Source organism: Ipomoea triloba, chromosome 4 (genome assembly GCF_003576645.1).
Source record: "Ipomoea triloba cultivar NCNSP0323 chromosome 4, ASM357664v1".
Lineage (NCBI taxonomy): Eukaryota > Viridiplantae > Streptophyta > Magnoliopsida > Solanales > Convolvulaceae > Ipomoea > Ipomoea triloba.
In genome coordinates, this window is record NC_044919.1 from 31,614,459 (window position 1) to 31,638,854 (window position 24,396).

Consider the following 24,396-nt stretch of genomic DNA (forward strand, 5'->3'; position numbering starts at 1 on the left):
CCACCCCCCCCACCCTCCCTCCCAAAATTACCAAACACAAGTAGCATAATGCGTTCATAAATTTTATGATAGGCATTTGAATACAAGAAGTTGTTGCTGGATTACAATCGAGAGGTTCGGAAGGCGACTCATGAAACCATGACTAATCTTTTCAATGTTGTTGGGTTTGCATCTTATCTTTGCCTATTAGAACTGTTTGTAGCTTAACTGCTGTTTATATTTTAGATAAAAGGCAATAATTGTGTATTTTATAAGGTACTTGTTTTCTTGAACTTATGCAATGCCTGTCTTTTCTGAAATTATGCTACTTAGAGTTATCTGGTTTCTGGTTATCTCTAGCTTCCTTTTGTTTGGTCTTGTGCACCATAGGTCTGAAACTGCTACTTTTCTGGTTATCTCTAGCTTCCAGTCCTTCTTTTCCCTCTTGTTTCTTATCAACAATACTTTTGGTGTTTTGAATGCTTATTGATATATCATGTTAGTATGCTGCCTTTTTTTTGGTGAATAGGTTTTTCTAAATGTTTAGAGAACCAATAGTGCCATGGCTCAAACCTTTGGTTAGTTCTTCTTTAGGAGGTAGTAATTTGCTATTGGTTTCTCAATCAAAGGCTCATAGAATAATCAAATCTAATTGCTTCAATACTGAGAAACCTCTCTTTTTCCCCTGAAATGGAATAAAATTGTCAGATTGTGGCAGGACTGGAAGACATCTGATTCTCACTGGAGTTTCCATTACATGGCCTTTCTTTTAGTTTTAGGATCTCATGATTTTTGTAGCTGACATCCTTGCCATAGTTTCAGACATTCAGTTGTGCTTTGAATTTGTTATCAATGTGTATCATTCTGTAGCTAGTTCTCTGGGACTTCCAATCTTTGTCTTTTTTTGAAAATTTTCAAATACTTTAATGTACTCTATACTTCTATCAAATGTTGGATAAGCTTGCTTTGAGAATGCTTTGAATTTATTTTGTATTCCCCATTCTTCTACAACTTCAGAAGAGACTTGGCTCCACACTTGAAGTCTTTGATGGGACCATGGTGGCTTTCTCAATTTGATTCAGCCATTGAAGTTTCTCAAGCAGCAAAACGCTCATTTCAGGTCTTCTATAGATAGGAGTTTTACTGTTGGAAGTGATTATTATTGCTTAATCCATCTAAAAAACTTTAGAAAATGATAAAACTAAAGGGACAGGAGATAACTAACATACCACTCATAGTGTAGTACAAACTAAAATCTGCATTCACTTCCTATTGCATTGTATCCCTTGTCTGCTTTGTGTGGTTGATTTTACTTTGATGAATATGGAACAGGCAGCTTTCCCAACACATGAAAAGAGACAAGATGTTTTGATTTTATGCATATCTGAGATATTTATTTACATAGAAGAGAATCTGAAGCTTACTCCTCAGAGTATGTCCGATAAAATGACAGCACAAGATGAATTGGAAGAGATGCACCGGCAGGTAATATTCATTGGGGTGTGTTTGTGTTTATAAATATAAGTTCATTATGATTTTCCATACGAAGGGGAATAGAAATTTCAATTACCTGTATATGCCAGCCGACTGTATGCATGTTGTCATAGAGTATCATTTCTATCTAGGGTGTGAGTTTCACACTTTTGTTTTCCTCTAGGTTTGATTTACTTATGACCACAATTCTGTTCTGTTTCATGATATTTGCTCGGTGTCATTTATTCTCATTTTCGCTTTTAACTTCACTCCAGGTAATTTCTTCATCACTGTTGGCACTGGCTACCATTCTTGATATTGTGGTCAGCATGCTGTCTGAAAGGCCTGTTTCAGAAGCTGAGTCAAAACGAGTAATGAAAGCCAGGGGAATAGCTATCTCTTATGCTGAAAAGTTGTTCTCCGCTCAAAAGTATTTTCTAGAGTTCTTTAAGTCTCAAAGCCCTGCAATTAGATCAGCTGTGTATTCAGTGATAAGAAGCTACATAAAAAATGTTCCTAGTGTTATTAATGAAACAAACATTAAAAACCTTGCACCTGTGATACTGGGTGCTTTCCAGGAAAAGGAACCTTTGTGTCATTCATCAATGTGGGAGATGATTTTACTGTTTTCTAAGACATTTCCCAACAGTTGGACAAATCTTAATGTCCAAAAAAATGTTTTAAACCGGTTCTGGCAGTTTCTAAAGAGTGGTTGTTTTGGATCCCAACAAGCATCTTACCCTGCTCTTATTCTATTTTTAGATGTTATACCTCCTAAAGCTGTTGTAGGGCAGAAATTTCTACTTGAGTTTTTTCAAAATCTTTGGGCAGGAAAAAGTTTTTGTCATTCAAGTATAGATCGTCAAGCTTTGTTTCATGCCATAAGAGAGTGTCTCCTTTGGGTCTTCAGAAATGCTTCAAGGTAGAACCTTCTCAATGTTCCTTCGGATTCATGGCATCTTTCCATCTTCTATCCTCTACAACATGCATTATATACTGTAGCAATCTAAGCTGAATTCTCTTGCATTTCCCCTCTGCTTGAATGTCTTTTCTTTCATCTGATTTCTGTTATGTTCTTGACACCAGATATTGTGATAAAGAGGGTGCCATAAGTAATTTCCATGGCAGTCTAACTGATCAGATCCTTCTTAAGCTCCTTTGGCATGATTACCTGCTTTTTGAGAACTCAAAGGATAAAGATGAATCTTCCTCGGATTCATCTTTTAACCAGGGATCAACACTAGTTCTTAACACCAACAGTTCAGTAGGCTATTTGCAGGATCTTGGGAATTGCATTATTGAAATTCTGTCAGGGATCAATTCCCTTGAACATAATATGCTCTTGCTTTTCTCTTCTGCATTTCAAGAGACCTGCCTGGGTATATTTCAGTTACCAGAGAGCTCTATTAAGGATGTAGAGCAGATAAAAAGAGTGACTGAGTTCTTGTTATTACTGGACCAGCAAGTAGTGCGGAAGGGTGAAAGTTGGCCTTTTTCTGATTTGGTGGGACCAACTTTGGTGAAGTGTTTCCCTTTGATAAAGAAACATGTAAGTTGTTCACTTGTTCCCTCTGAAAAGAAAAAAAAGAAACTAAAAGAGAACTTTTATTTTTACCATTATTTCTTGCTATGAAAGCTTACAGTTTATCTCATCATCCTATTCTTTTATTTTTATGTTGTGGCCTTTAGGATTCCCCATATGCAGTTAGATTCATGGTGGCTAGTGTCTATATATTTGGTCCACACAAGATAGTTGAAGAACTTTTGTGTACAAAGCTGGGAAAGGAAGAGTTTTTGCATGCTTTCAATGAAACTTTTATTCCTTGGTGCTTACTAGATCACAGTCCTTCTATTGGCTCTAGACTGGATCTCATTCTTGCATTACTTGATGACCAATGCTTCTCAGAACAATGGGATAGTATTATTGTTCATGCAACAAATCTAGAACAACTTAAAAACACAGATAAAAATTTGGACTTTGACAACATATCTGTGTTAGCTATGCTTTTGGAGAAAGCAAGAGAGAGAATTCAAAGTATCTGCTATCAGCAAGGCCTGAGTGCAGCACATTGGCATCATAAACTTTTGGATTCTACTGCAATTGCAGTTGCCCGTGAGTTTCCTTCTTTTGGAGCTGGTAGTGCTCGTTTTGTGTGGTAGGTGACTAGAACTAATCTTTAATTGCTTCTATAGATTTATGCTCTCTGCAGCAAGAGTCTACAATTAAATTTGATGTGCACAGTTGCTGGTACTTTGAATATTGACCTTTATTATTATTATTATTATTATTATTGTTGTTGTTGTTGTTGTTGTTATTATTATTTATTGTAGTAAAAGTAAGTTTGCAGCTCTTTCCCTTATTATAGTGTTATTATTTGTTTAGTGGTATACTGCAAACTGTTTTTCCTTGTGTTTCTCATTCTTTATCTTCTCTTCACAGTGCTGCTCTTGGTGGGTTGGTAGGAGATGGTGGAACTTCCTTCCTGTCCAGGGATGCAACTATTATAATATTTGAGGAAATTCTTAGAAAGTTGATGATTTTCGTGAAAGATTCTTCCTTTACATGGGTTAAAGATGCATATTCCTTGATAACCATCAAACAAAATGAGTCTGAGATGGGATTTGAATCTTCTATGAATGTGCTTGATATGGCTCATTTTGCACTAGAAGTACTTGATGTCAGTTTCTTTTGGTTGAAGCTTTTAGCTGATGAGGGTTGGTTAGTTTCAGGAATATTATCTGCAGTTTTTGTGATTGATTGGGAATGTAGCTTGGTAACTGTGTGCCATGATGAATTTGGTGAAGATAATAAACAAAATATCAAAACAAGGTTGAGTTCCTGCAAATCTGTGAATGTTACCCGCAGCCATATTGACTGCCAATTCTTGAGGAGCCTTGGCACGAGTATCCAGAATAATCTTGAAAACATTTTGATTCAGTCTGTAAGGAATGCTGTCCTTAAGGAAGATAACTTAGACCTGGAGAAAATCACATCTCTATGCTGCAATTGGATTGGTGAACTTCTTGAATGTCTATGTCAAGAGCAATCTGAGGAACAGAAGTTGTTTGACAAGCTTCTACTCCAGAGTGATTCATGGCCTAAATGGGTTCTGCCAAATTTTAACTCAGGAGAAAGAACAGCCTGTTTGAAATGTGAAAATGTTTCTTTTAATGTAAGTTAGATTTTCTTACAGTAATATTTGTTGCAACATGCTTTTGGAATGATTACAAGATTTAATTGTTTCTTTAATGTTTCATGATAATCTATGGTAGCCATATCTTGATTGCAGGATAATAGCATCACTTTGCCTGTTACACTTGTCAATGTTGCATCTTTATGGCATTTTGCAGTTTTCGGGCACATTTTCACAAATTTACATAGCTATGTGGATTTTATGCTATTAAAACTTGTCATAAGTGCAAAATGTTAAAGCTCAAGCATGCAATTTCATACTTTTTGCAGGCACAGGCCTCTGAAGACCACAGGCTTGTTTCATTAATTGACAAGCTTGTATCGAAATTTGGCTTTCACAGATTTATTGGGGGTTCTGTCCTTCCTTCATGTTCAACAGAGTTGGCTCACACTGAGCTGACCACCACTGATTCTCATTATTCACGTGCCTGGCTGGCTGCAGAGTTATTATGCACATGGAACTGGCCTAGCGGCAGTGCTTTGAGTTCTTTCTTACCTTCCTTAATTACTTATGTGAAGAGTGAGAGTTACTCTCCTGAAGATGGCTTGTTAGATTCCATTGTCACAATCCTTCTTGATGGTGCACTTGTCCGTGGAGGAAGTTGTGGGCCAAGTCTATGTATCTTATGGCCTATTACACTTGATGAGGTGGACAGTCTTGCAGAACCATTCTTGAGAGCTCATGTGTCTTTACTGCTTACTCTTTTTGAAGAAAATATATGGGAGAAGGACAAAGCTATCTTTTACTTTAAACTGCTTTTAACTAAACTGTATATTGGTGAAACAATAAATGCAAATTGCTTGAAGATACTTCCATCAATTGTTGACGTCCTCATTAGGCCCTTGAGTATTATATTTGAGCAAGATGATGTAATAAAGCAGCCTGATTCTTCTAAGGGCAGTGAAGTGCAAGAGGTGTTGATGGACTGGCTCAAGCGAACTCTATTGTTTCCACCATTAAATGTATGGCTAACAGGAGAAGGTATATTACTAATACTATCTTGACTTTAGTGGTTGCAAATTTCATATATTAGTAATTAGGCAATAATATAAACATTCTTTGACCATGACTGAGCTTTTCAAATTTAGGAATTTGGCTTCATGTATACAATAGTTATAGATATATTAATTTACATGTGAAAAACTACATTCCCAATTTGTGCTATTTTGTCTTTATGGTATGTCCTCTTTTCAGGGAGCCAGTAATTCCTTGCTTATTAAAAGGCTTATGGCAGTTTTACGCCTCCAATGACATTTTCTTAATTTTAGGAATTTAGTACTTTTGTCCTTTGGGTTATAATGGCCCCATTTATTTATTTATTTCCAGACATGGAAGATTGGTTCCACCTGGTGATGTCCTGTTACCCCATAAGAGGTGTGAGAGGAGAGAAACGGTTAAGCACTGAAAGACGTGTTAGCTCTGAGGAGAAGATGCTTTTGATTGAATTATATCGGAAACAAAGATTGAATTCCGGTGCATCATCTTCTGTGAATAAGCTGCCAGTTGTGCAGATTTTGTTATCAAAGTTAGTTCTGGTTTCAGTTGCTTACTGTTGGCAAGAATTTGATGAAGAAGATTGGGATTTTGCTTTATATCATTTGAGGCGTTGGATTGAACTGGCAGTTGTTATGATGGAGGAAGTTGCCGAGAATGTAAATGATGCTATAGCTCATACTTCTAGTTCCAGCAACTTAGAAATGACATTGGAGATGCTTGAAAGTACTGTCTCTGTTAGAGATCCTATTCCTTTAAAACTTGCTAGAAATGCTCTTGTTGGTTTCTCCCTATTTTGTGAAGTCATTGAACTCCAAAAGAAAGAGCACGAAGAAAATTCTCATTCCTTGATAGATAAATGGGAGATAGTTGTAGACAGGATTTTGGAAGGGATTCTTCGTTTATTTTTTTCCACAGCTGCTGCTGAGGCAATAGCAAGTTCTTATTGTGCTGAAGCTTATTCCATTATAACATCCTCTCGGCTTTATCACTCTAAATTTTGGGACTTAGTTGCTTCACATGTTGTCAAATCCTCTTCACATGTGAGAGAGAAGGCTGTGAAATCAGTTGAAATTTGGGGGCTAAGTAAAGGGCCAATTAACTCTCTTTTTGTGCTTCTTTTTTCTCCCAAGCCACTTCCTTCCCTGCAGTTTGCTGCTTATGTTATTCTTTCTACAGAACCTGTATCACACTTAGCTTTTGGCACTTTGAGGAAAGAAAGTTCATCAGATGAAGATGCTTCCAATAACCAGGATTACCGCAGTCCTGAACCGTTTGCTGAAGAGAACATTCATCTTAGGGAAGAAATTTCCTCCAAGCTGGAAAACTTTCCAACTGAAGTTCTTGAAATGGATTTACTGTCATCTGAACGGGTCAGTTGCTTATGTTTACATCTCTCCTCATTTACTGTCTACATTGTATTCGTATTATCTAAGAGGGAATGCAAGAATGCTAACAGTCTTAATTTTCTAACATCTTCAAATTTTACAGATAAATGTCTTTCTAGCTTGGTCTTTGTTGCTTTCACATCTAGTTTCTTTACCATCATCATCACCTTCAAGGGAGAAAATTGTCCAATACATACAAGATTCTGCTTCTTCAACAATATTGGATTGCCTTTTCCAGCATATTCCTTTGGAATTTTGTGCACCTTCAGCTGTGAAAAAGAAGGATTTAGAACTTCCTGCTTCAGTATCAGAAGCAGCTAGAGCTGCAACACGTGCCATCACTTGCAGTTCAGCTCTTTTTGCTCTTGAATCACTTTGGCCTGTTGGACCAGAGAAAATTGCTATGCTTGCTGGTGCAATATTTGGTCTCATTCTTCAAACTCTTCCAGCATATGTTCGTGGGTGGTTTGGTGATATACGTGATCGCTCTACATCTTCTGCAGTTGAATTCTTTACCAAATCATATTGTAGCCCACCTCTCATTGCAAATGAACTCTCTCTGGTATGCATGACATAATTTGCATGACCTTAATTTCTAAAGCTTCTCTCATAATTTCTTACTAAAATTAAAGGACTCTAAGTTCTGCTATATCTTCTTCAAACGACTCTGTTAGGAGCCTATTTCTCTTCATTTTACTAGTCTTGCTTTTTTGTCAGCTCAGTTTGAAAGTGAAATTTAAGTAAAATTTCCAAATTTTCATGAACTTCATTAATTCATTCATTTACAAATCTTGTAATTTTGAGTGTACGACTTAAAGCATAGTGCTGCACTGCTATGGGTAAGAGTTACCTTGTTATTGTAATTCATGTTGCTATAGCAGTATAAGTTGATGATTTTGTTTCACTGCAGATCAAGAAAGCAAAATTTGTTGATGAGAATTTCTCGGTCAGTGTTAGCAAATCTGCCAATGAAATTGTGGCTACCTATACAAAGGATGAAACAGGAATGGACCTTGTAATTCGTCTTCCTGCGTCTTATCCTTTGCGATCTGTTGATGTAGATTGCACTAGGAGCCTTGGTATTAGTGAAGTGAAGAAGAGAAAGTGGTTGATGTCGATGATGTCATTTGTTCGTAATCAGGTATCTCCTGTCCACTGTATTAACACTTCAGTCAGCACCTAACCCTCTCCTTTTCCTCCTTCGTCAGTCTTTCCATTCCATATGTTTCTGTTCCGTACTTCCGTGCAAGAAAATAATTTTTGCAATTCCATTTTCAGATTCCCGATTTATTGGGATAATGAAGTAATTTTTGTTTTACCACTTGTGATCTTTTGAGATGTTCTTTCGTCTTGAATGCATAGCATAATTCATCATGTGAAACTTATGAAGAGAGAATGCTGATACTTTATTTTGTTTCTTATACAAGAATGGAGCCTTAGCAGAGGCAATACAGATATGGAAGAGCAACTTTGACAAGGAATTCGAAGGCGTAGAAGAATGTCCCATATGTTACAGCGTTATCCACACCTCCAACCATAGCCTCCCGCGCCTAGCTTGCAAGACCTGCAAGCACAAGTTTCACTCGGCTTGCCTCTACAAGTGGTTCTCAACTTCTCACAAGTCAACGTGCCCGCTGTGCCAATCACCATTTTAATTTTGTCATTTAAACCGGAGCGCTACATTTTCAAGATGGTAGCTGACAGATTTTGTGCCATGCCTGCACTAACTTGATTGGCTATGGATGTTAAGGTTTGTGTCCCTTGTATGTGGCTGACCAACTAAAGCACTTGACAGGTAAAGATGCGCCATGGACATACATGCACGAGAACCAAGTTGAATCACTCTGATCTTGGCACTCTGTCAAAATGGGAAGAAGGATAGCTGAGAGGGTTTAAAGATCATAGATTTCGACTTATTTTGAAGTTTTACTCCAGGCACTTCCATGGCTGACTTACGGGTCAAGGCTTTAAAGTTTTGATGATTAACTCTGTTTTTACATAAATACTGTGTAGATATGCCCTTTGTTATGGTCGTATAACTACCAATGAAGACGATGCATATGCTATTTGGATTGATTCAAGCATTTAGATTCACTTCTCTAATTTTATAAACATTCTAGTATACACTCATTTATAATAACTCATATGTTTTAATAGTAATCAAATTGGTTGGATAATTGCAAAGTTTCGAGTTCAACTCTATGTAAGAACTGTTTATTAATCTTCTTAGTTTGAGTTGATCAATTCAATTATGACCAATTTAAGTTGGATTATCTCCATGTAATCTTTTGTTAGCTAAGGTCACAAGGTCTTTGTGGTCATTAAGGTTACACAAGATGAGTTTTATTCAATTATGCGCAACTTAAGTTATTTTATCTTGTGATTTTATGTGCAATCTAAGTTGGTTTACTAATTATACCATGGATTTGGATTCATTTTGCACAGTGCACTTGAGCTCATTTACATATTGAATCTCCACAATTTGAATTGTGAACATTCAATATATGAATTGTAAACATTCAATATGTAAATTGTGTATTTTAGGCCTAGGTCTACCCTGCTAGGTGGACCTAGGTCCACATAATAATTTGCCCTTTGAATAATTTGCCCTTGATCCTTTGTTGATCAAGTTCACAAAATGAGTTTTACAAATTGTTATACCATTGATCAGTGTTCATATTACATTATAAATCATGATACAAAAGTTATGTGCCTTCAGTTAATACATTTTAATAATTGGTGTCATATAATATAATAACTGTACAGAAGTTGCTAAATACAAGTACAAATACTGAATAGAGTTTACCGTGCAAAATAGACCCTAGTCCATCGGTATAATTTGCCTGAGTTTTACTCAAAGAATACATAAATATAACAGGAAATTTAAAAAGTAAAAGAAAAAAAAAAGTAGTTTAAAGAAGTTACTCGCTTTGGAAACAATATTTCAGTATTCAAACAAAGGAAGCTCTCAGCTCAGACAGAATAGCGGACTTGGAGCGAGGTGCGGAGGTGGTCGGAGATGAAGCTCACCGGAGACATACCGCCGAATCAAACAATCTACATTAAGAACTTAAGCGAGAAGGTGAAGAAAGAAGGTAGGTATTACGGTTTTCTTTTACTAGCGTCTTTACGGGTTTGGCTCTAGGGTTTTACTTTCTTGTTGAAACTTCTTCCTCAGCTGCTATATTACCTATTTTCTACTTGAACTGCTCTCAATTCAGGTTCGTAGTCCGTTGAGCAACGGAAAGTTAGCCAGTAGCTTTCCTTGTGCTCTTAGCATTTCGTTGGATATTGCTAATGGGGACATATAGTATTTCATAGAATTAGAACTAGATGTTCGTCGGATCTTCATGGATTAGGTCATTGTGGTAGTTCCTTATGCGGTTATAATTTGATGCTACAATAAATCATGCTATCTGATGCTGGAGAGGTTTAAGTATTTACTATATGCTACTGATGTAAGTTCTGTTTTTGTTGGCAGAGTTGAAGAGGTCTCTTTATTGTTTATTCTCACAGTATGGTAGGATATTGGACATTGTAGCCTTGAAGACAGCGAAGCTCAGGGGGCAGGCATGGGTTGTCTTCAGTGAAGTTACGTCTGCAAGTAATGCTGTGAGACAGATGCAGAATTTCCCGTTTTATGATAAACCAATGGTTAGTATACACCATTTCAATGGAACTGTTCTGAAGAAGTAAATGATAGAGCTTTTCACTGTTTGACACAATGCAGCGGATACAATATGCAAAAGCAAAGTCCGATTGCATTGCTAAAGCTGAAGGTACCTATGACAAGAAGAAGAAGCAGGATGAAAAAGGTAAACATCGATTTCATAGTAGTAGGCCCTTTCACTTTTTTTCATACAGTTTAAACTCTATGTCGTGCATGTTGGTAGTGGAACACTATGGATAAATTTCACACTGTGTTGCAATGGGTCTTCTGTTACTCTGTCATATATAAAGTTAATGCAGAGCCCAGCTGGAGTCAAATTTGGAGCTTACACAGTTACACTTCATTGATCCAAGAGACCTCGGCTCATAGCAAACCTAGAGAAGGCACTAGAGTGGCTTGCTCATTAAATGAGAAAGACTTTACTTGTAGGGGATGATAGCTTTAAATACATATATAGGTTTTAGGTGATGTTTATTTCAACACCCGTGAGAATTAATCATTATGTCCTTTTTTGGTGGAATATTCCACCCTTCGACTGGCAAAATTAGTGATGAAACCTCCATATCTTTAGCAAATAATGAACAACATCGGTTTTTTTTAACTGCTGATCTAGGAATCTTATTTTTGTATTTGGGTTTTCTTCATTTCACTTCTTTGTTATGTGTGATATTGATAATCTCACATTCTCACTGACATTAATGTTCAGCTGAAAGGAGGAAACGCACTGAAGAAGCACAGCATTCTGGCACTGCTAATGGCCAAAGAGCTGATGCAAATGGAGGCCCAGCTGTAAGTTTCTGCAACCTTTTCATTTTTACTTGTTTTATAGATGGTCAAATTTCCCAATGTTTAATAAACTGTTTTGTGCATTGGTTTTGTGAACTTGAAAAATTTCCCATTGACGTGATTAATTCATACATTGTCTAATCCATTGAGTCATTTTTTGGTATCACAACTGAACATAAACGAAATTGAGGAAACTTCTGCAGGTTGCTACCCGCCAAGGAAAACCGGGAGCACAAGAAACGACAGAACCAAATAACATACTCTTCATACAGAACCTGCCCCACGAGACTACGAGCATGATGCTGGAAGTGCTCTTCAATCAGTACCCCGGTTTTAGGGAAGTTCGAATGATAGAAGCAAAGCCAGGCATTGCGTTTGTGGAATTCGAAGATGATGTCCAGTCCTCAGTTGCCATGCAGGCCCTTCAAGGCTTCAAAATTACACCCCAGAATCCTATGGCTATCTCCTATGCCAAGAAATAGGTTCTCATGTTCAAGGTGCCAAGGTCTTCTATATTTTTGTTATGGTCATTCATTTAACTCTTGCATTTTAAAAAAGTTGACCTTGAGTTCAACTTAAATATTTTTTTTATGGCAAAGAAATTGAAAAAAATGCAGTATGATATTTCCGTATGAAAGATTTGCAGTTGAAGATATCCTCTGCCCAATGCCCCACAGACCCACACATTAACAGTCTCGTTTTTCCTCTACAGCCAGTGGGCACCACCTGAAAGTGGCAACTTTTCCACTTCTTCTATTGTTACTCAAAATAGTAAAATCTTACAGGTGGGGCCATAAAGAAGTGACATGCCAAATTCTCATGCAGTCTACAAAATATTGTACGGCGTACTAAGTACTCCGTAGTACTTAATTGACGTTCATTTTTTTTTTTTTCAAATCTTCATAACTAGCAACAAACACCAAACCCATCCATAGATATTGTTGCAGGAAGCGTCATATTCATATATCTTCATGGCTGCTAATGCATCCCCTTATCCACACTGTTTTTAGGATGATGAACTCACACCTTCAAAAATCATTTCATAAAGAGAAATAAGTATTTTAGAGTAGGTGATTGAAACATTATTCTCGTATTTGAAAGTTATGAATTTGATTCTTGTCAAAACCCTCTGGTCGAATTCATGCATGGGGTCTTCCTAGTGTAATTACATTGAAGTGGAGTTATTCAGTGCATATCATCCTGTGAGACTAATATCATGCATACCATCCTCGGAGAATATGTAGGCCAATTTCATCCGTTCATTTAATATGATTAAGAACTAAAAATTACTTAAAAACACTATGTATGGTATTTTTATACTTGTGACCGTGTATTATTGACAATACACTTGAAGAGCAATAATAATGCACTCATGCATATATTTTTTTAATGCTACCGATTCTATTACATTATAGTATCTGTCTATACTTACTCAACCTATTGAAGTACAAAGAGTCAACAACGCCTCTACTGACGCCCAATATCATGACTTACATATGGGAGGAACCACTACATGTCATCTGAGCACAAGGTGCTGGATGCACCCATATATATTTACAAATAATTGATAATACACCTAAGATCAATAATAATGCATTCGTGTATATGCATTTTAATGGGAACGCCTTGTATATATATATACGCAAATTATATTGTGGACCATGATCATAACTGATACTGCAGTTGTGTTGAACGGATACTGCAGTTGTGTTGAAAAGATACTGCAGTTGTGTTGTTGCACGGAACAGAGGACATTCATCCGTTCAACACAACTGCAGTATCCGTTCAACACAACTGTAGTATCTTTTCAACACAACTGCAGTATCCGTTCAACACAACTGTAGTATCTTTTCAACTCAACTGCAGTATCCGTTTAACACAACTACAGTTTCAGATGGATGACACGGCGTCTATTCCGTGCAACTACAATTCCCTTTCAACACAACTGCAGTATCCTTTCAACGCAACTGCAGTATCAATCATGACCCATGGTCCACAATGCACTGTTCTTCCCCATATATATATGGCTGCGGGTTTCTTCAAAGGTCGTTAGTGTAATTTGGCACATGTTCTTCCCCACTCTGAAACTCCCCTAGATGAGTTTCCGTTTCCTGTTAAATTATTATTAAAAAACTGTTTTATCATACTTGGCTGCTACCATGCATGAATAAACAATGCATTCTTGTCTCTCTCCCCCACACCCTCCTGTCTTGGTTCATCAACATCTCCTAACTCCTAAGATAGTCAAAGTTTCAGTCTTTCCATTTTATATTCCCCCATTTCTCTGGCATTTTGCAATGAAATTATAACATCATGCAAGAAGACAACCCTAAATCCAGCACCCAATTTGAATCTCTCACAGAAGAGATCATCTTCTCAATCCTAGACCGTTTAGACACCGACCCAGAATCCAAAAAGTCGTTTTCTCAAGCCTGCAGATCATTCTTCGCCATTGAATCACGCCACAGGAGAGTACTCAGGCCATTGGACACTAACCTCATTGCCAAATCTCTCCAAAGGTACCCTTTTGTCTCCCATCTTGATTTCACCCTCTGTCCCAGAGTGGACGATGAAGTGCTCGTTTCGATCTCCAACTCCTGCAAGGCCGCCATTATCCGGTCTGTTGACCTTTCGCGGTCGAGGTTTTTCAGCAATGTGGGATTGTCCAGCTTGGTTCTGCGGTGCCCCGGTTTGGTTGAGATCAATCTGTGTAATGCCACGGAGTTAACGGACTCGGCGGCGGCCGCCATAGCCGAGGCGAAGAACCTGGAGAAGCTGTGGTTGGGGAGGTGCAAGCTGATATCGGATATAGGGATTGGGTGCATAGCGGTGGGATGCAAGAAGCTGAGATTGCTGTCTCTGAAGTGGTGTGTGAGAGTTGGGGATTTGGGTGTGGGGTTGATTGCTATCAAGTGCAAGGAAATCCGCAGTTTGGATCTCTCCTACTTGCCTGTAATTCCTCTTTTCTAATCTTTTGATTCCTCTCAAATCTCGTCTCGTTGCCCTAACTGGTAAATGACGTGAATCAGCTTAGCTTGCTCATAGCTGACAAGCTGACCTGTTTAAATCAAGAAGGTCAATAAGTAACTCCTGCCTTGTGGACAGTGTGACTAGGGTTGCCCCTCTTTTGATTCCTCTCATTGTCATTACAGAAAGCCAGAACTGATGTTTCTCCTTTACCTGTCTGGTCATCACAGATTACAGAGATGTGCCTTTTGCCTATCCTGCAGTTACAACATCTCAAAGAGTTGATTCTTGTAGGATGTCCTGGTCTTGATGATGATGGCCTGGCAAGTTTAAAACAAGGCTCCAACTCTTTAGAGGTATCTGTTTCTTTCTCATCTCTGCATATTGCTTTGTTTCTGTACATTTTTCCCAGTAGTCAATCATGTTTTCAAATTGAAGCACTGCAATTTTGGTGTTCTTGGAAAACCTGCAGCCACTGTCTAATGGTGTGCACTGGTTAAACCCCGTTTTGTGGTCCTAACCGACAAAGGACCATAAAGAGGTAAACCAGCAATTTTGGTGTTCTTGCCAATAGGCGGCTCTCGTTGGGAGTCAAACTTATAATCTTGTGATTACTAAATCAACAGTCTGACCAACAATTTTGGTTTTCTTGCAGATACTGAATGTATCGTGCTGCCAGAATATTAGCCATGTCGGGTTATCAGCTCTATCTAGCAGCATTTCATCCCTACGCCAGCTGAATTTATCATATGGATCATATGTAAGTCCAAGATTTGTTTTATGGATCATGGATGCCTGTTTATTTTGTCACTGCTATTAATATTCCTATAAATACTGGCTGGTTGCTCAGGTTACAGCTGATCTAGCAAAATCTCTGCAGCATTTTTCACAGTTACAGTCAATTAGATTGGATGGTTGCACAGTAACATGTTCCGGGATGGAATCCATTGCAGATTGGGTTCCATCGTTGAAGGATCTGAGCTTGTGTAAGTGCACAGGAGTTACAGATAAGAACCTCTCCTGCATCATTCAGAAACATGGCCAGTTGCAGAAGCTTGACATTACCTGCTGCCGGAAGATAACCTGTGCCTCTATAGAAAGCATTACTGAATCATGTACCTCCCTCGTTTCGCTAAGAATGGAGTCTTGTAGCTTGGTTTCGAAAGAAGCTTTCGTGTTGATTGGTCAGAGGTGTCGTTCCCTCGAGGATTTGGACATCACAGATAATGACATCGGTGATGAAGGTTTTAAACTGGACTTGTCTTGTTTACCTTATTGTTGGATAGAGGCCGGTGAAGGGCCAAGTCCAGAACCCTATAAAGTTGTGTCTTTGCTACTAGCTATAACTTTTGGCGTAGTGGTAAGCATTTGATCCTAACACTTAAAAATGCAGCTTTTAAACAAGCAAGTCATCTCGCATTTGCAGGTCTGATTTCAGTTTCTGGATGCTGCAATCTGTCGAGTCTGAAGCTCGGTCTATGCATGAACATCACAGATTATGGACTTTCCCAGATTGGGAAATGCTCAAAACTAAAGGAGCTTGATCTGTACAGGTTTACATCTTTACCTCTTACTCCTCTACTAATAACCTATTGGTTTTGTCAGATAGAAGTTCACTGTCTCGTTGTCTTGTGTTTTAGGTGCGTCGGGATAACTGATGAGGGCATTGCAGCAATTGCAGAAGGCTGCCAAGCTCTGGAGATGATTAACATGGCATACTGTGAAAAAGTCACAGATAATTCGCTGATATCACTGTCAAGATGTACGAGGTTAAGAACACTAGAGATTCGAGGTTGCCCTCGTGTCTCTTCTGTCGGGCTGTCATCAGTTGCTGCTGGATGCAAGAAACTGGAGAAGCTAGACATAAAGAAGTGCCACAATATCGACAACACGGGAATGGTTTCTCTGGTGCAATGCTTACACAGCATAAAACAGGTATGGTAGTTCAAGAACCTTAGGACTTAGAAAGAAGCAAAGTAATGGCAGTACGTACTAATGTACCATGATCGATGTTTTATGTGTTTCCTTTTGTGCAGATAAATTTGTCGTACTGTTCAGTAACAGACGTTGGGCTTGTGGCGCTGGCCTCCATGAAGCGTGTGCAGGAAATCACGATTTTGCACGTTAATGGCATAAGCCCTGAAGGGCTTGCAGCTTCCCTGATGGCATTTAGAGGTGTGACAAAGGTAAAACTCAACAGCTTCTTCAGGCCATTGCTGCCTGAGGCAATCAGTCATGTGGAAGCACAAGGTTGCATATTTCATTGGAGAAACAAGCCATTTTAGGTACTTCTTCTGTTGACTCATCTCCACTTGGATTGTTAAGCAAATTGCAACAATTTCTTAGCTGAATTCTATTTAATTTGGAGTTAAGAGTACTATGATCTTGCGTCTGCTTCTTCAGAAATGGGAGATCGAGTGTGTGGTGCTTGAGTTGGTATTGAATCTCTGCTCTTGAACTAACTTTGATTTAGTAGAGTTAGGACTCGTCTTGATTGGCTATTTTTGTAGGGGAAGGGGTTTACTTTGATTGTGTGAACTACAGACTGATCCTAAGAATAGTTTTGGTGTATGTTCTTGGAAAAGACAAAGACAAAGCGAAGGAAAAATGGTCAAATCTTAGAATTAGTGATCAAAGTTCACGTGTTCTATTCTTGTCAACACTTGACTCGTTGTATAAGATTTTTATAATGCGATTTATCTCTTCTAGCTTATGTAATTTACAGACTATTACACAAGAACCAAATTTATTCAATGCATGCTTTCAAATAATGACTAAAGTTTCCCCCTTTATCCAAGGGGTGGGGGTCGTGAGTACAAATTCCGTGATTGTATGCATGCATGCATTTTGCAGATTGGAGCACCAGATGGGCATGTGGAAATTGTGTTTAGCTCCATGGACTAGTCAATCAAATATGTCCTCTCCTCTTACGTTGTATCGTTTCATACTGGGAACATTGAATGTGTTTTATTCCAAAGTCCACGCATCTTTCACTCTTTCCCCACTTCCACCTGTGCAAAATTAAAGCAGGATCAACTGTCAAATTCGTTAAGGGAACTACTTCAATATATATTTTATCCCATCCTTGGTATATTTGTCGTATCTATCCTTTCTGGGATTTGTTGGAGTCTGCTAAATCACTTAATTTTGTCCGCATGGACAACTTAACTGATCACAAGGGTGAGATTTAGGAGAAGAGACAGGAATCAAGTCTCACCAGTGATAGTGTGGAGGTGAAGTTTAGGAGAAGAGACTAGGGATCGAGTTTCATCGCGACAGTATGGGAGCAACCTCTCAAGGTGAGGGGTCTTCTTGTACGCAATGAGCAAACAGTATGGGAGCAACCTCTCAAGGTGAGGGGTCTTCTTGTACGCAATGAGCAAAGATCTAGATTTTGTGGGTCGAAATTTAAGAGACTTTTTTTTTTTTTGAAAGAAATTTAAGAGACTTTTGAGAGTGGAAATTCAACCTTTTTTTTTTTTGAATACACCATGTTACATGTAGTATCTGTCCATATACTTTCTCAATCTATGAAGCCCAACAAAGTCAATATTGCCCCACTGAGGCTCGAACCCATGACCTCCCACTTGGGAGAATCACTTCATGCCGCTTGACCACAAGAGAAGAAAAGTGTATATGTTGAACTCCAAGAGATAGATACATGGATAGAAATGTGCGACGTGACGTTCATGCAGGGCCCCACCTACATACAGCGAAAAACCGCGTTAATCCATAAGATTTACCCCCATTCGTTGTAGCCGCCACTGACGTTAACTTATCTGTCGTGCTCAAGTCTCCGGTCAAACCAACGACCTTTGACCAACGACTCTCCCATATTTATTCGTTAACAAGAAAGAGAGAATAATATCTTCCACATTCAAACGTCTTTTCACTTCCTTCCAACAATATCATCATCAAGATGCCCCCTCAAAGACTCAATGCAATTTCATTTATTATGAATATATTATTTTTAAAATAATCACCATAATTTAATGTATGGTATTTTTTTTCTTTCTCCAGTATAGTAATATAAGTTTCATAATTGTTAGAATATGCACTATTGACCCTTTACAAATAACGATCTTGATCTTCTTTTTTTTCTTTTTTAAATTGTAATTTTAAATTTTGCAATAAGTTAATCATGATTTTAGTTACTTACAATTACAAATTGAAAATTTTCTATTATAGTTTAAGGTGAGAATACAATTTTTAGTTATTCTTTATGAAGTTAAAAGAAATTCAACTATTTTAGTTATTGACTTATCGTTATCTTTATGATTAAGAATTCCTTGAGCACCCAAATTTAAAAGTGAGGAACAATTCATTACCGATTATAAAATTAACAAAATTTTAGTTGCCAAAGACCTTATGATCAAGCGGCACCCGGTGTGCACTCCCATATGGAAGGGAGTGAGTTTGAGCGCTGAAGCATCTGTTAACTCTTTGTGCTTCAGTAGGTTGAAAAAGTAGACCTAAAAAAAACAAAATTTTAATTAATTAGGACTATCTTCAATTTTTTGTAATTATTATTAACTAAAAGTTGACTTAATTCTTCTCAAAAAGTTGACTTAATTAATTTTTGTGCAACTTTAATTATACCCCATTTGTTCCATTTTATGTGTCTGGTTTAATTAACAAGACTTGATTGAGGTTATTTTTAATTCAATATTTCATAATATTAAGTTTAGTATTAATATACAAATTTTATATATTTAAAAATTAAATTAAACTATTAAACACAAAAATTGCAATAAAAAATAAACATAACAGATAAAATGTGACGGAAAGAGTATTACCTAACATGCTTTATAAATAGTCAAATAGTAATAGAGTCAACCATTAATTAAGAGATTAAAATTACTATTTTGTATAAATAGCGACGAGTAGTGGTGTTGATGTGGGCACATTTCATTCCACCTCAGTTTACGTCTTTGTAATGGCTGCTTCTTCAGGGACTGTATACTCCACCGCCTTCACCGAGCTTTTGGCCGGAGATGTCTACCCAGCCGGCGAGTCACCCAAGTTTAAGTCTTTGTCGCCGCCTTCTCTGCCTCTCTCTCCTTCCACCCAGCTACTGGACTCGCCGCTTCTCCTCTCCGCTTCCAATGTATGCGCCAAATCTTGTTTACACTCAACCGCAAATCTATATTATATTATATTTTTTCATGATTATTATATTGGGGACTGGGAGGATAACTGATTTTGTTATTTATGAATGAATGAATGCTTGCAGCTTTTGCCTTCTCCGACCACCGGAACTTTTCCGGCTCAGCCTTTCAGCTGGAATAGCACTGCCAACGTAACCCGGGAAGCTCTGAAGCAGGAAAACAATGGCGGCTTTTCTGATTTCTCTTTCCTTACCAACCCTGCTTCTGCGGTATGGCTAAAAGATTTTTTTTTTTTTTTTAAAGTTAAAGGAAGAAATTTGTAGCCACTATACTTAGGTAAATCAATAAATCATGTCATTTTAGTAGGTAAAGGATTAAAACCTAAACTAGTTTAGGTTATCTGTAAGACTATAGCTAATTGTAGGTTAATAAAGTGTTCCTATTAGAAGTTAAGTCAATGAGGAAATTTCTCGCTCCAAGGCCTTCACTCCAGCCCAACATAATTGTGTAGGGGTAATTGAGAGTAGAGCCTTCACACCCCGACAGAATTATAGAAAAGTAAATGAGAATGAAACCCTCATGTTGCTGTCGTTATGACTTGATCTTGTGTTCTTACTTATAATTTGTTAAAAATTAACTTAGTCAAGTCAATAACCTGATCAATTTGATTGGAGTTGTTCCAAAGAAAAAAAAAAGAGTGTTTTAGGTGATGAAAACACTGAATTTATGGTGCAGGGAGAACTGAACTGGGCTTATCAAGAAGGAAATGAAATAGAAGATGCAGCATCATCAGAAAAGGCCATTGGAGAGCTGAACACTGTGGTGAACTCTCAAAGCAATGGTGGAAATTGTTCAGATTACAATCACCAAAAAAACCAGGCATTAAAGAGGTCAGACGATGGGTACAACTGGAGAAAATATGGGCAGAAACAGGTGAAGAGAAGCGATAATCCAACAAGCTATTACAAGTGCACACACCCAAACTGTCCCACCAAGAAGAAGGTTGAGACAACCTTAGAAGGTGAGATCACTAAGATTGTCTACAAAGGCTCTCACAACCATCCTATGCCTCAAACCACTCGGAGATCCGCCGCATCTCCGCCTTCCTCCTATGTCTCTAATGGCACTGGGCAGCTGGATAATTCTGTTGCAACACCAGAGAATTCTTCAGTGTCATATGGGGATGATGATTTTGAGCAAAGCTCCCGGAAGAGAGAGTTAGGGGGAGAGGAGTTTCATGAATATGATTCAAATGCAAAGAGATGGTAGGCTTCATAGGCTCATAGCATCCATATATCAGTTATCATTTACCAGGCAATATAATGGTTTGCTTCTAGAATGTGATTAAGGTTTTGGAGTTGTGTTTTTGCAGGAAAGCTGAAACTGGAAATGAAAATGAAGGAATTTCTTCACTGGGAAGTAGGACTGTGAGAGAACCCAGAGTTGTAGTTCAAACCAGGAGTGATATTGATATTCTTGATGATGGGTATAGATGGAGAAAGTATGGTCAGAAAGTTGTAAAGGGCAACCCCAATGCAAGGTAAAAACCTTAACCTTAACTGCTTATGTTTCTTTTAATGACGAAGGAAACAGCCACTATTCAAGGGTGTGCACCACGTAAACTTCACATTGTAACCTTAGCCAGCAAAGAACCAGCAAACCAATTTGGGTCGCACTACGAATAACTTATCAGCTCAAACCAAGAAGGTCAATATGCTGCTCTCGTAGTCTTGTTGAAAGTAACCTTGTAGTTACCAGCCAACTTGACTAGAATTGCCCCTAACTACTTATATTTGATTTTTTTTCTCGTGTATAAGTTGTAAAAAATTTTGTCCGATAACTGTTTCAACTAAAAGTCTAAGTTAATCGTGGGATTATGAGTTGTCTGCTCAAAACTGCAAAGGGTTATTCTGAAATTATCTGTTTGCATTGTGATTACAGGAGCTATTACAAATGCACTACTCTGGGCTGCCCAGTGAGGAAACATGTGGAAAGAGCACCGCAAGATACGAGGTCTGTGATTACAACATACGAAGGGAAACACAACCACGATGTTCCGGCGGCAAGAGGCGGCCACTCCCTCAACAGACAAATTCCCAGCAATAGCAACAACAGTCCAGCAATTGCCATTAGGCCTTCTGCAATGTCTCATCAATCCAGCCTTCTTGCAGCCATTCTCCCAACACAGGGCTCTGGGAATTTCGGGGCGAATCAGGGAACCGTGTTCTCTGCATCCAGGGAAGAGCGGCTCAGAGATGACATGTTGCTGCAGATGTTACTGCCCTGAGTTTCTTGATTCTTAATTGTCAGCAGTAGTTTGGTTGATTATTCATTTGTTTATACAGACATGTCTTGTTTTCAAGTTTACTTCAAGTGGGTCTATATATACTCTATACTTAGTTAAGAATGACACATAAATAGTTGAAACTTGAAGTTGTATTCATGTATTTATCAACTTTAAAACTATAATTGTATACTTAGTGATGGGATAACAAGAACCAAATGTTTTCATATGGAAGCACATTCTTGTGTAATGGGATGATGATGTATCATGATCACTTTTTGTATAGCCTACATTTTTTGACACCCATTTAGAGACTTTTGGTATGGCTATTTTCAAACTCTTGTTTTTGTTCATCTTCCAAAAGAATAACATAGATGTCTTGATATTAGAATTTAATAAATGAGCAATTACACTTTTAAATTTTTTTTCTAATGATAAAGATAATCTGGAGATGAGATCCACCAATTTAATTTGAAATTGTGGTTGAAATCGATCTTCTTATGAATAAAAAGGTATAGTTTGATGGGTTCCAAGTTAAGCAAACTCGATTAAAGAATTAAGAATCCAAGATTCATTTTCGGTTGAGATGTTTCAACGAACACATTTTAGTCCTCTCTTCCGATACTGCCCCTACATCACATTCAATTTACAAAAATTCTCATATTGGCGCCAAAACTTTGGCGATCATTTTCATGCTTCCATGGAGACAACCGTCGCGAAGCAGAATCTGATGGGGAATATTCTGGTCAGAATCCTCTCCTTCATCGTTCTCGTCTTCCTCGCCCGCTTCGCCTACGTCATCACCATTAGAGGCAACGCTTGCCACTCCGACGACTACTGTGTCGCCCCCGACACCTTCAAAGCCGCCGCCGCCGCCGCCCGTCTCCGAAACTTCTACTCCTCCGTCTTCCAAGACCTCATCGCCGACGGCTTCCTCTCCCTCACCTCCAAAACCCTCTGCATCGAAACCCTAGCCGGCCAAGACGTCGCCACACTGCGAGACATCGGCGTCGTCGATTCAATCGGCATTGCCAGGAAATCATCGCCGCCGTTGGTCCGCTACAGCCTCCCCTCCCGGTTCCCGTTCAGAGACGATTCCTTCGACTTCATATTTTCCGGCGATCGGGGCCTGGAGCGCGCCGCTACGCCGATCGAGCTCGCCAAGGAAGTCTCCAGGACGCTAAAACCCGGCGCCTTCTTCGTAATCCTCACATCGGCGAAAGATCCGTACAGTCTCAACTCCCTACTCCAATTATTCAATTCCTGTACCCTAATCCGAACTCGCGAAATCAATGGCGTCCATTTTTCGCCCCAATCGGTCCGCGAAATCGTTTTGAAGAAAGAAACCTATCTTCTTAATCACAACAAGGCAAAAATCAAAACCTCTCTGGATAAGACAAAAAACTGCAATGTTCCTGGATTCAAACGGGAACTGATCAGAAACGCAGAGCCACTAATCACTGAAGAACCTCTGAAGCCATGGCGGACGTTCAAGAGAAATTTGAAGAACATCAAGTATCTCTCATCAATGGTGGACATCAGCTTCAAGAACAAGTACATATACATTGATGTTGGAGCTAGGAACTATGGTTCCAGCATTGGAACCTGGTTCAAGAAGCACTATCCAAAACAGGAAAAGCCCTTCCAGATTTATGCAATTGAGGCTGATAGCACATTCCATGAGGAGTACAGGTTGAAAAAGGGGGTTAATCTTCTCCCTTATGCTGCCTGGATCAGGAATGAAACCTTGTTTTTCGAGATAAGTCGAGGGCCAAGCAAGAACAGAGAGGAGAGGAGCAGGGGAATGGGGAGGATTCAGACAGTGCAGTCATCACTGGAGTTTGTGGGGAATATGGATAAGATTCAGGGGTTTGATTTTGCAGACTGGTTGGGGAGTTTGGGGTTGGAGAATGATTATGTTGTGATGAAAATGGATGTGGAAGGGACTGAGTTTCACTTGATTCCCAGGATGATTGAGACTGGGGCAATCTGTTTGGTGGATGAACTGTTTCTTGAATGCCATTATAGTAGGTGGCAGAGGTGTTGCCCTGGTGTCAGGAGCCCAAAATTTCATAGCACATATGCTCAGTGCCTGCAGATGCTTGGTTCTCTCAGACAGAGTGGTGTTCTTGTGCACCAATGGTGGTGACTGGTAACAGTCATCTTTTCTGTTCTTTAGGTCTCTGTGTAAATCTCAGATTCTTCACTGAATAGATAGTAGCTACAGACATGTTTCTTGTGATTCTTGTACAGAATGTGGCAAAGAAAGAATGAACAGAATCTTCTATTTTAGAAAATATAATATATTAATACGGAATGTAAATCAACCTGTTTGGGAAGGTTAGTATGCAACTTTTATAGAAAATTGAACTGAAATCATAGAGTAGCGAGAGAAACACATAGTCGTGATCGGAGAGTGTGCACTTGTCTTGTCGCCTTGTGACCTTAGCCGGCAAGCAAAGGACCACAGGAAGGTAAACTAGGCTAGATTGTTTAACAAGTTCAAACCAAGAAGACCAATAAGTTGTTCACAGTAAAAGTTGAAATTATTGAA

At 38.6% G+C, this 24,396-nt stretch overlaps 5 protein-coding genes across 7 annotated transcripts in view; all 5 read left to right on the plus strand.

Moving 5' to 3' along the window:
• The window catches only part of LOC116017382 (E3 ubiquitin-protein ligase listerin), an 11,627-nt gene extending 2,416 nt beyond the window's left edge, over positions 1-9,211 (plus strand). The window contains exons 5-16 of the mRNA XM_031257962.1: positions 73-164; positions 997-1,099; positions 1,312-1,464; positions 1,728-2,374; positions 2,539-3,001; positions 3,142-3,608; positions 3,893-4,625; positions 4,916-5,627; positions 5,973-7,012; positions 7,131-7,589; positions 7,938-8,168; positions 8,455-9,211. Of these exons, the coding sequence (XP_031113822.1) occupies positions 73-164; positions 997-1,099; positions 1,312-1,464; positions 1,728-2,374; positions 2,539-3,001; positions 3,142-3,608; positions 3,893-4,625; positions 4,916-5,627; positions 5,973-7,012; positions 7,131-7,589; positions 7,938-8,168; positions 8,455-8,682 (5,328 nt within the window). The 3' untranslated portion in view covers positions 8,683-9,211. The remainder of the gene's footprint in view (positions 1-72; positions 165-996; positions 1,100-1,311; positions 1,465-1,727; positions 2,375-2,538; positions 3,002-3,141; positions 3,609-3,892; positions 4,626-4,915; positions 5,628-5,972; positions 7,013-7,130; positions 7,590-7,937; positions 8,169-8,454) is intronic.
• Positions 9,212-9,961: 750 nt separating this feature from the next.
• LOC116016949 (U2 small nuclear ribonucleoprotein B''-like) lies at positions 9,962-12,136 on the plus strand. The gene is made up of 5 exons (XM_031257423.1): positions 9,962-10,122; positions 10,509-10,681; positions 10,758-10,842; positions 11,404-11,486; positions 11,687-12,136. Exons 1-5 carry the CDS (start codon positions 10,047-10,049, stop codon positions 11,963-11,965), a joined length of 696 nt encoding a protein of 231 aa, XP_031113283.1. The 5' UTR covers positions 9,962-10,046; the 3' UTR covers positions 11,966-12,136.
• Positions 12,137-13,542: 1,406 nt separating this feature from the next.
• On the plus strand, positions 13,543-17,469 carry LOC116016731 (F-box/LRR-repeat protein 3-like). Of its 3 annotated transcripts, XM_031257109.1 has the most exons (8): positions 13,543-14,435; positions 14,636-14,806; positions 15,106-15,210; positions 15,301-15,694; positions 15,877-16,003; positions 16,091-16,385; positions 16,487-16,735; positions 17,304-17,469. In XM_031257109.1, the coding sequence occupies exons 1-7, from the start codon at positions 13,797-13,799 to the stop codon at positions 16,733-16,735; spliced, it is 1,980 nt and encodes a 659-aa protein (XP_031112969.1). In that variant the 5' UTR covers positions 13,543-13,796; the 3' UTR covers positions 17,304-17,469. The 3 variants fall into 3 exon arrangements, with proteins under 3 accessions (XP_031112969.1, XP_031112968.1, XP_031112970.1); XM_031257108.1 differs by lacking the exon at positions 17,304-17,469 and having other exon boundaries at positions 16,487-17,156; XM_031257110.1 differs by lacking the exon at positions 17,304-17,469 and having other exon boundaries at positions 14,681-14,806; positions 16,487-17,156.
• A 1,877-nt stretch (positions 17,470-19,346) lies between these two features.
• LOC116016732 (WRKY transcription factor WRKY24-like) lies at positions 19,347-22,148 on the plus strand. The gene is made up of 5 exons (XM_031257112.1): positions 19,347-19,557; positions 19,684-19,827; positions 20,294-20,823; positions 20,931-21,098; positions 21,500-22,148. Exons 1-5 carry the CDS (start codon positions 19,387-19,389, stop codon positions 21,843-21,845), a joined length of 1,359 nt encoding a protein of 452 aa, XP_031112972.1. The 5' UTR covers positions 19,347-19,386; the 3' UTR covers positions 21,846-22,148.
• A 394-nt stretch (positions 22,149-22,542) lies between these two features.
• On the plus strand, positions 22,543-23,991 carry LOC116015429. The gene has a single exon (XM_031255492.1). It carries the CDS (start codon positions 22,543-22,545, stop codon positions 23,989-23,991), a length of 1,449 nt encoding a protein of 482 aa, XP_031111352.1.
• The last annotated feature ends 405 nt before the right edge of the window (positions 23,992-24,396 follow it).

Bases quoted from the DNA above. Each gene is read 5' to 3' on its own strand.
- LOC116016732 (XM_031257112.1), top strand. From the start codon at position 19,387: ATGGCTGCTTCTTCAGGGACTGTATACTCCACCGCCTTCACCGAGCTT. The intron at 19,558-19,683 runs GTATGCGCCAAA...GAATGCTTGCAG, and splicing joins TTCTCCTCTCCGCTTCCAAT to CTTTTGCCTTCTCCGACCAC. The intron at 19,828-20,293 runs GTATGGCTAAAA...TTTATGGTGCAG, and splicing joins TTACCAACCCTGCTTCTGCG to GGAGAACTGAACTGGGCTTA.
- LOC116016731 (XM_031257109.1), top strand. From the start codon at position 13,797: ATGCAAGAAGACAACCCTAAATCCAGCACCCAATTTGAATCTCTCACA. The intron at 16,004-16,090 runs GTTTACATCTTT...CTTGTGTTTTAG, and splicing joins AAGGAGCTTGATCTGTACAG to GTGCGTCGGGATAACTGATG. The intron at 16,386-16,486 runs GTATGGTAGTTC...CCTTTTGTGCAG, and splicing joins GCTTACACAGCATAAAACAG to ATAAATTTGTCGTACTGTTC.
- LOC116016949 (XM_031257423.1), top strand. From the start codon at position 10,047: ATGAAGCTCACCGGAGACATACCGCCGAATCAAACAATCTACATTAAG. The intron at 10,123-10,508 runs GTAGGTATTACG...TTTTGTTGGCAG, and splicing joins CGAGAAGGTGAAGAAAGAAG to AGTTGAAGAGGTCTCTTTAT. The intron at 11,487-11,686 runs GTAAGTTTCTGC...AAACTTCTGCAG, and splicing joins ATGCAAATGGAGGCCCAGCT to GTTGCTACCCGCCAAGGAAA.
- LOC116015429 (XM_031255492.1), top strand. From the start codon at position 22,543: ATGGAGACAACCGTCGCGAAGCAGAATCTGATGGGGAATATTCTGGTC.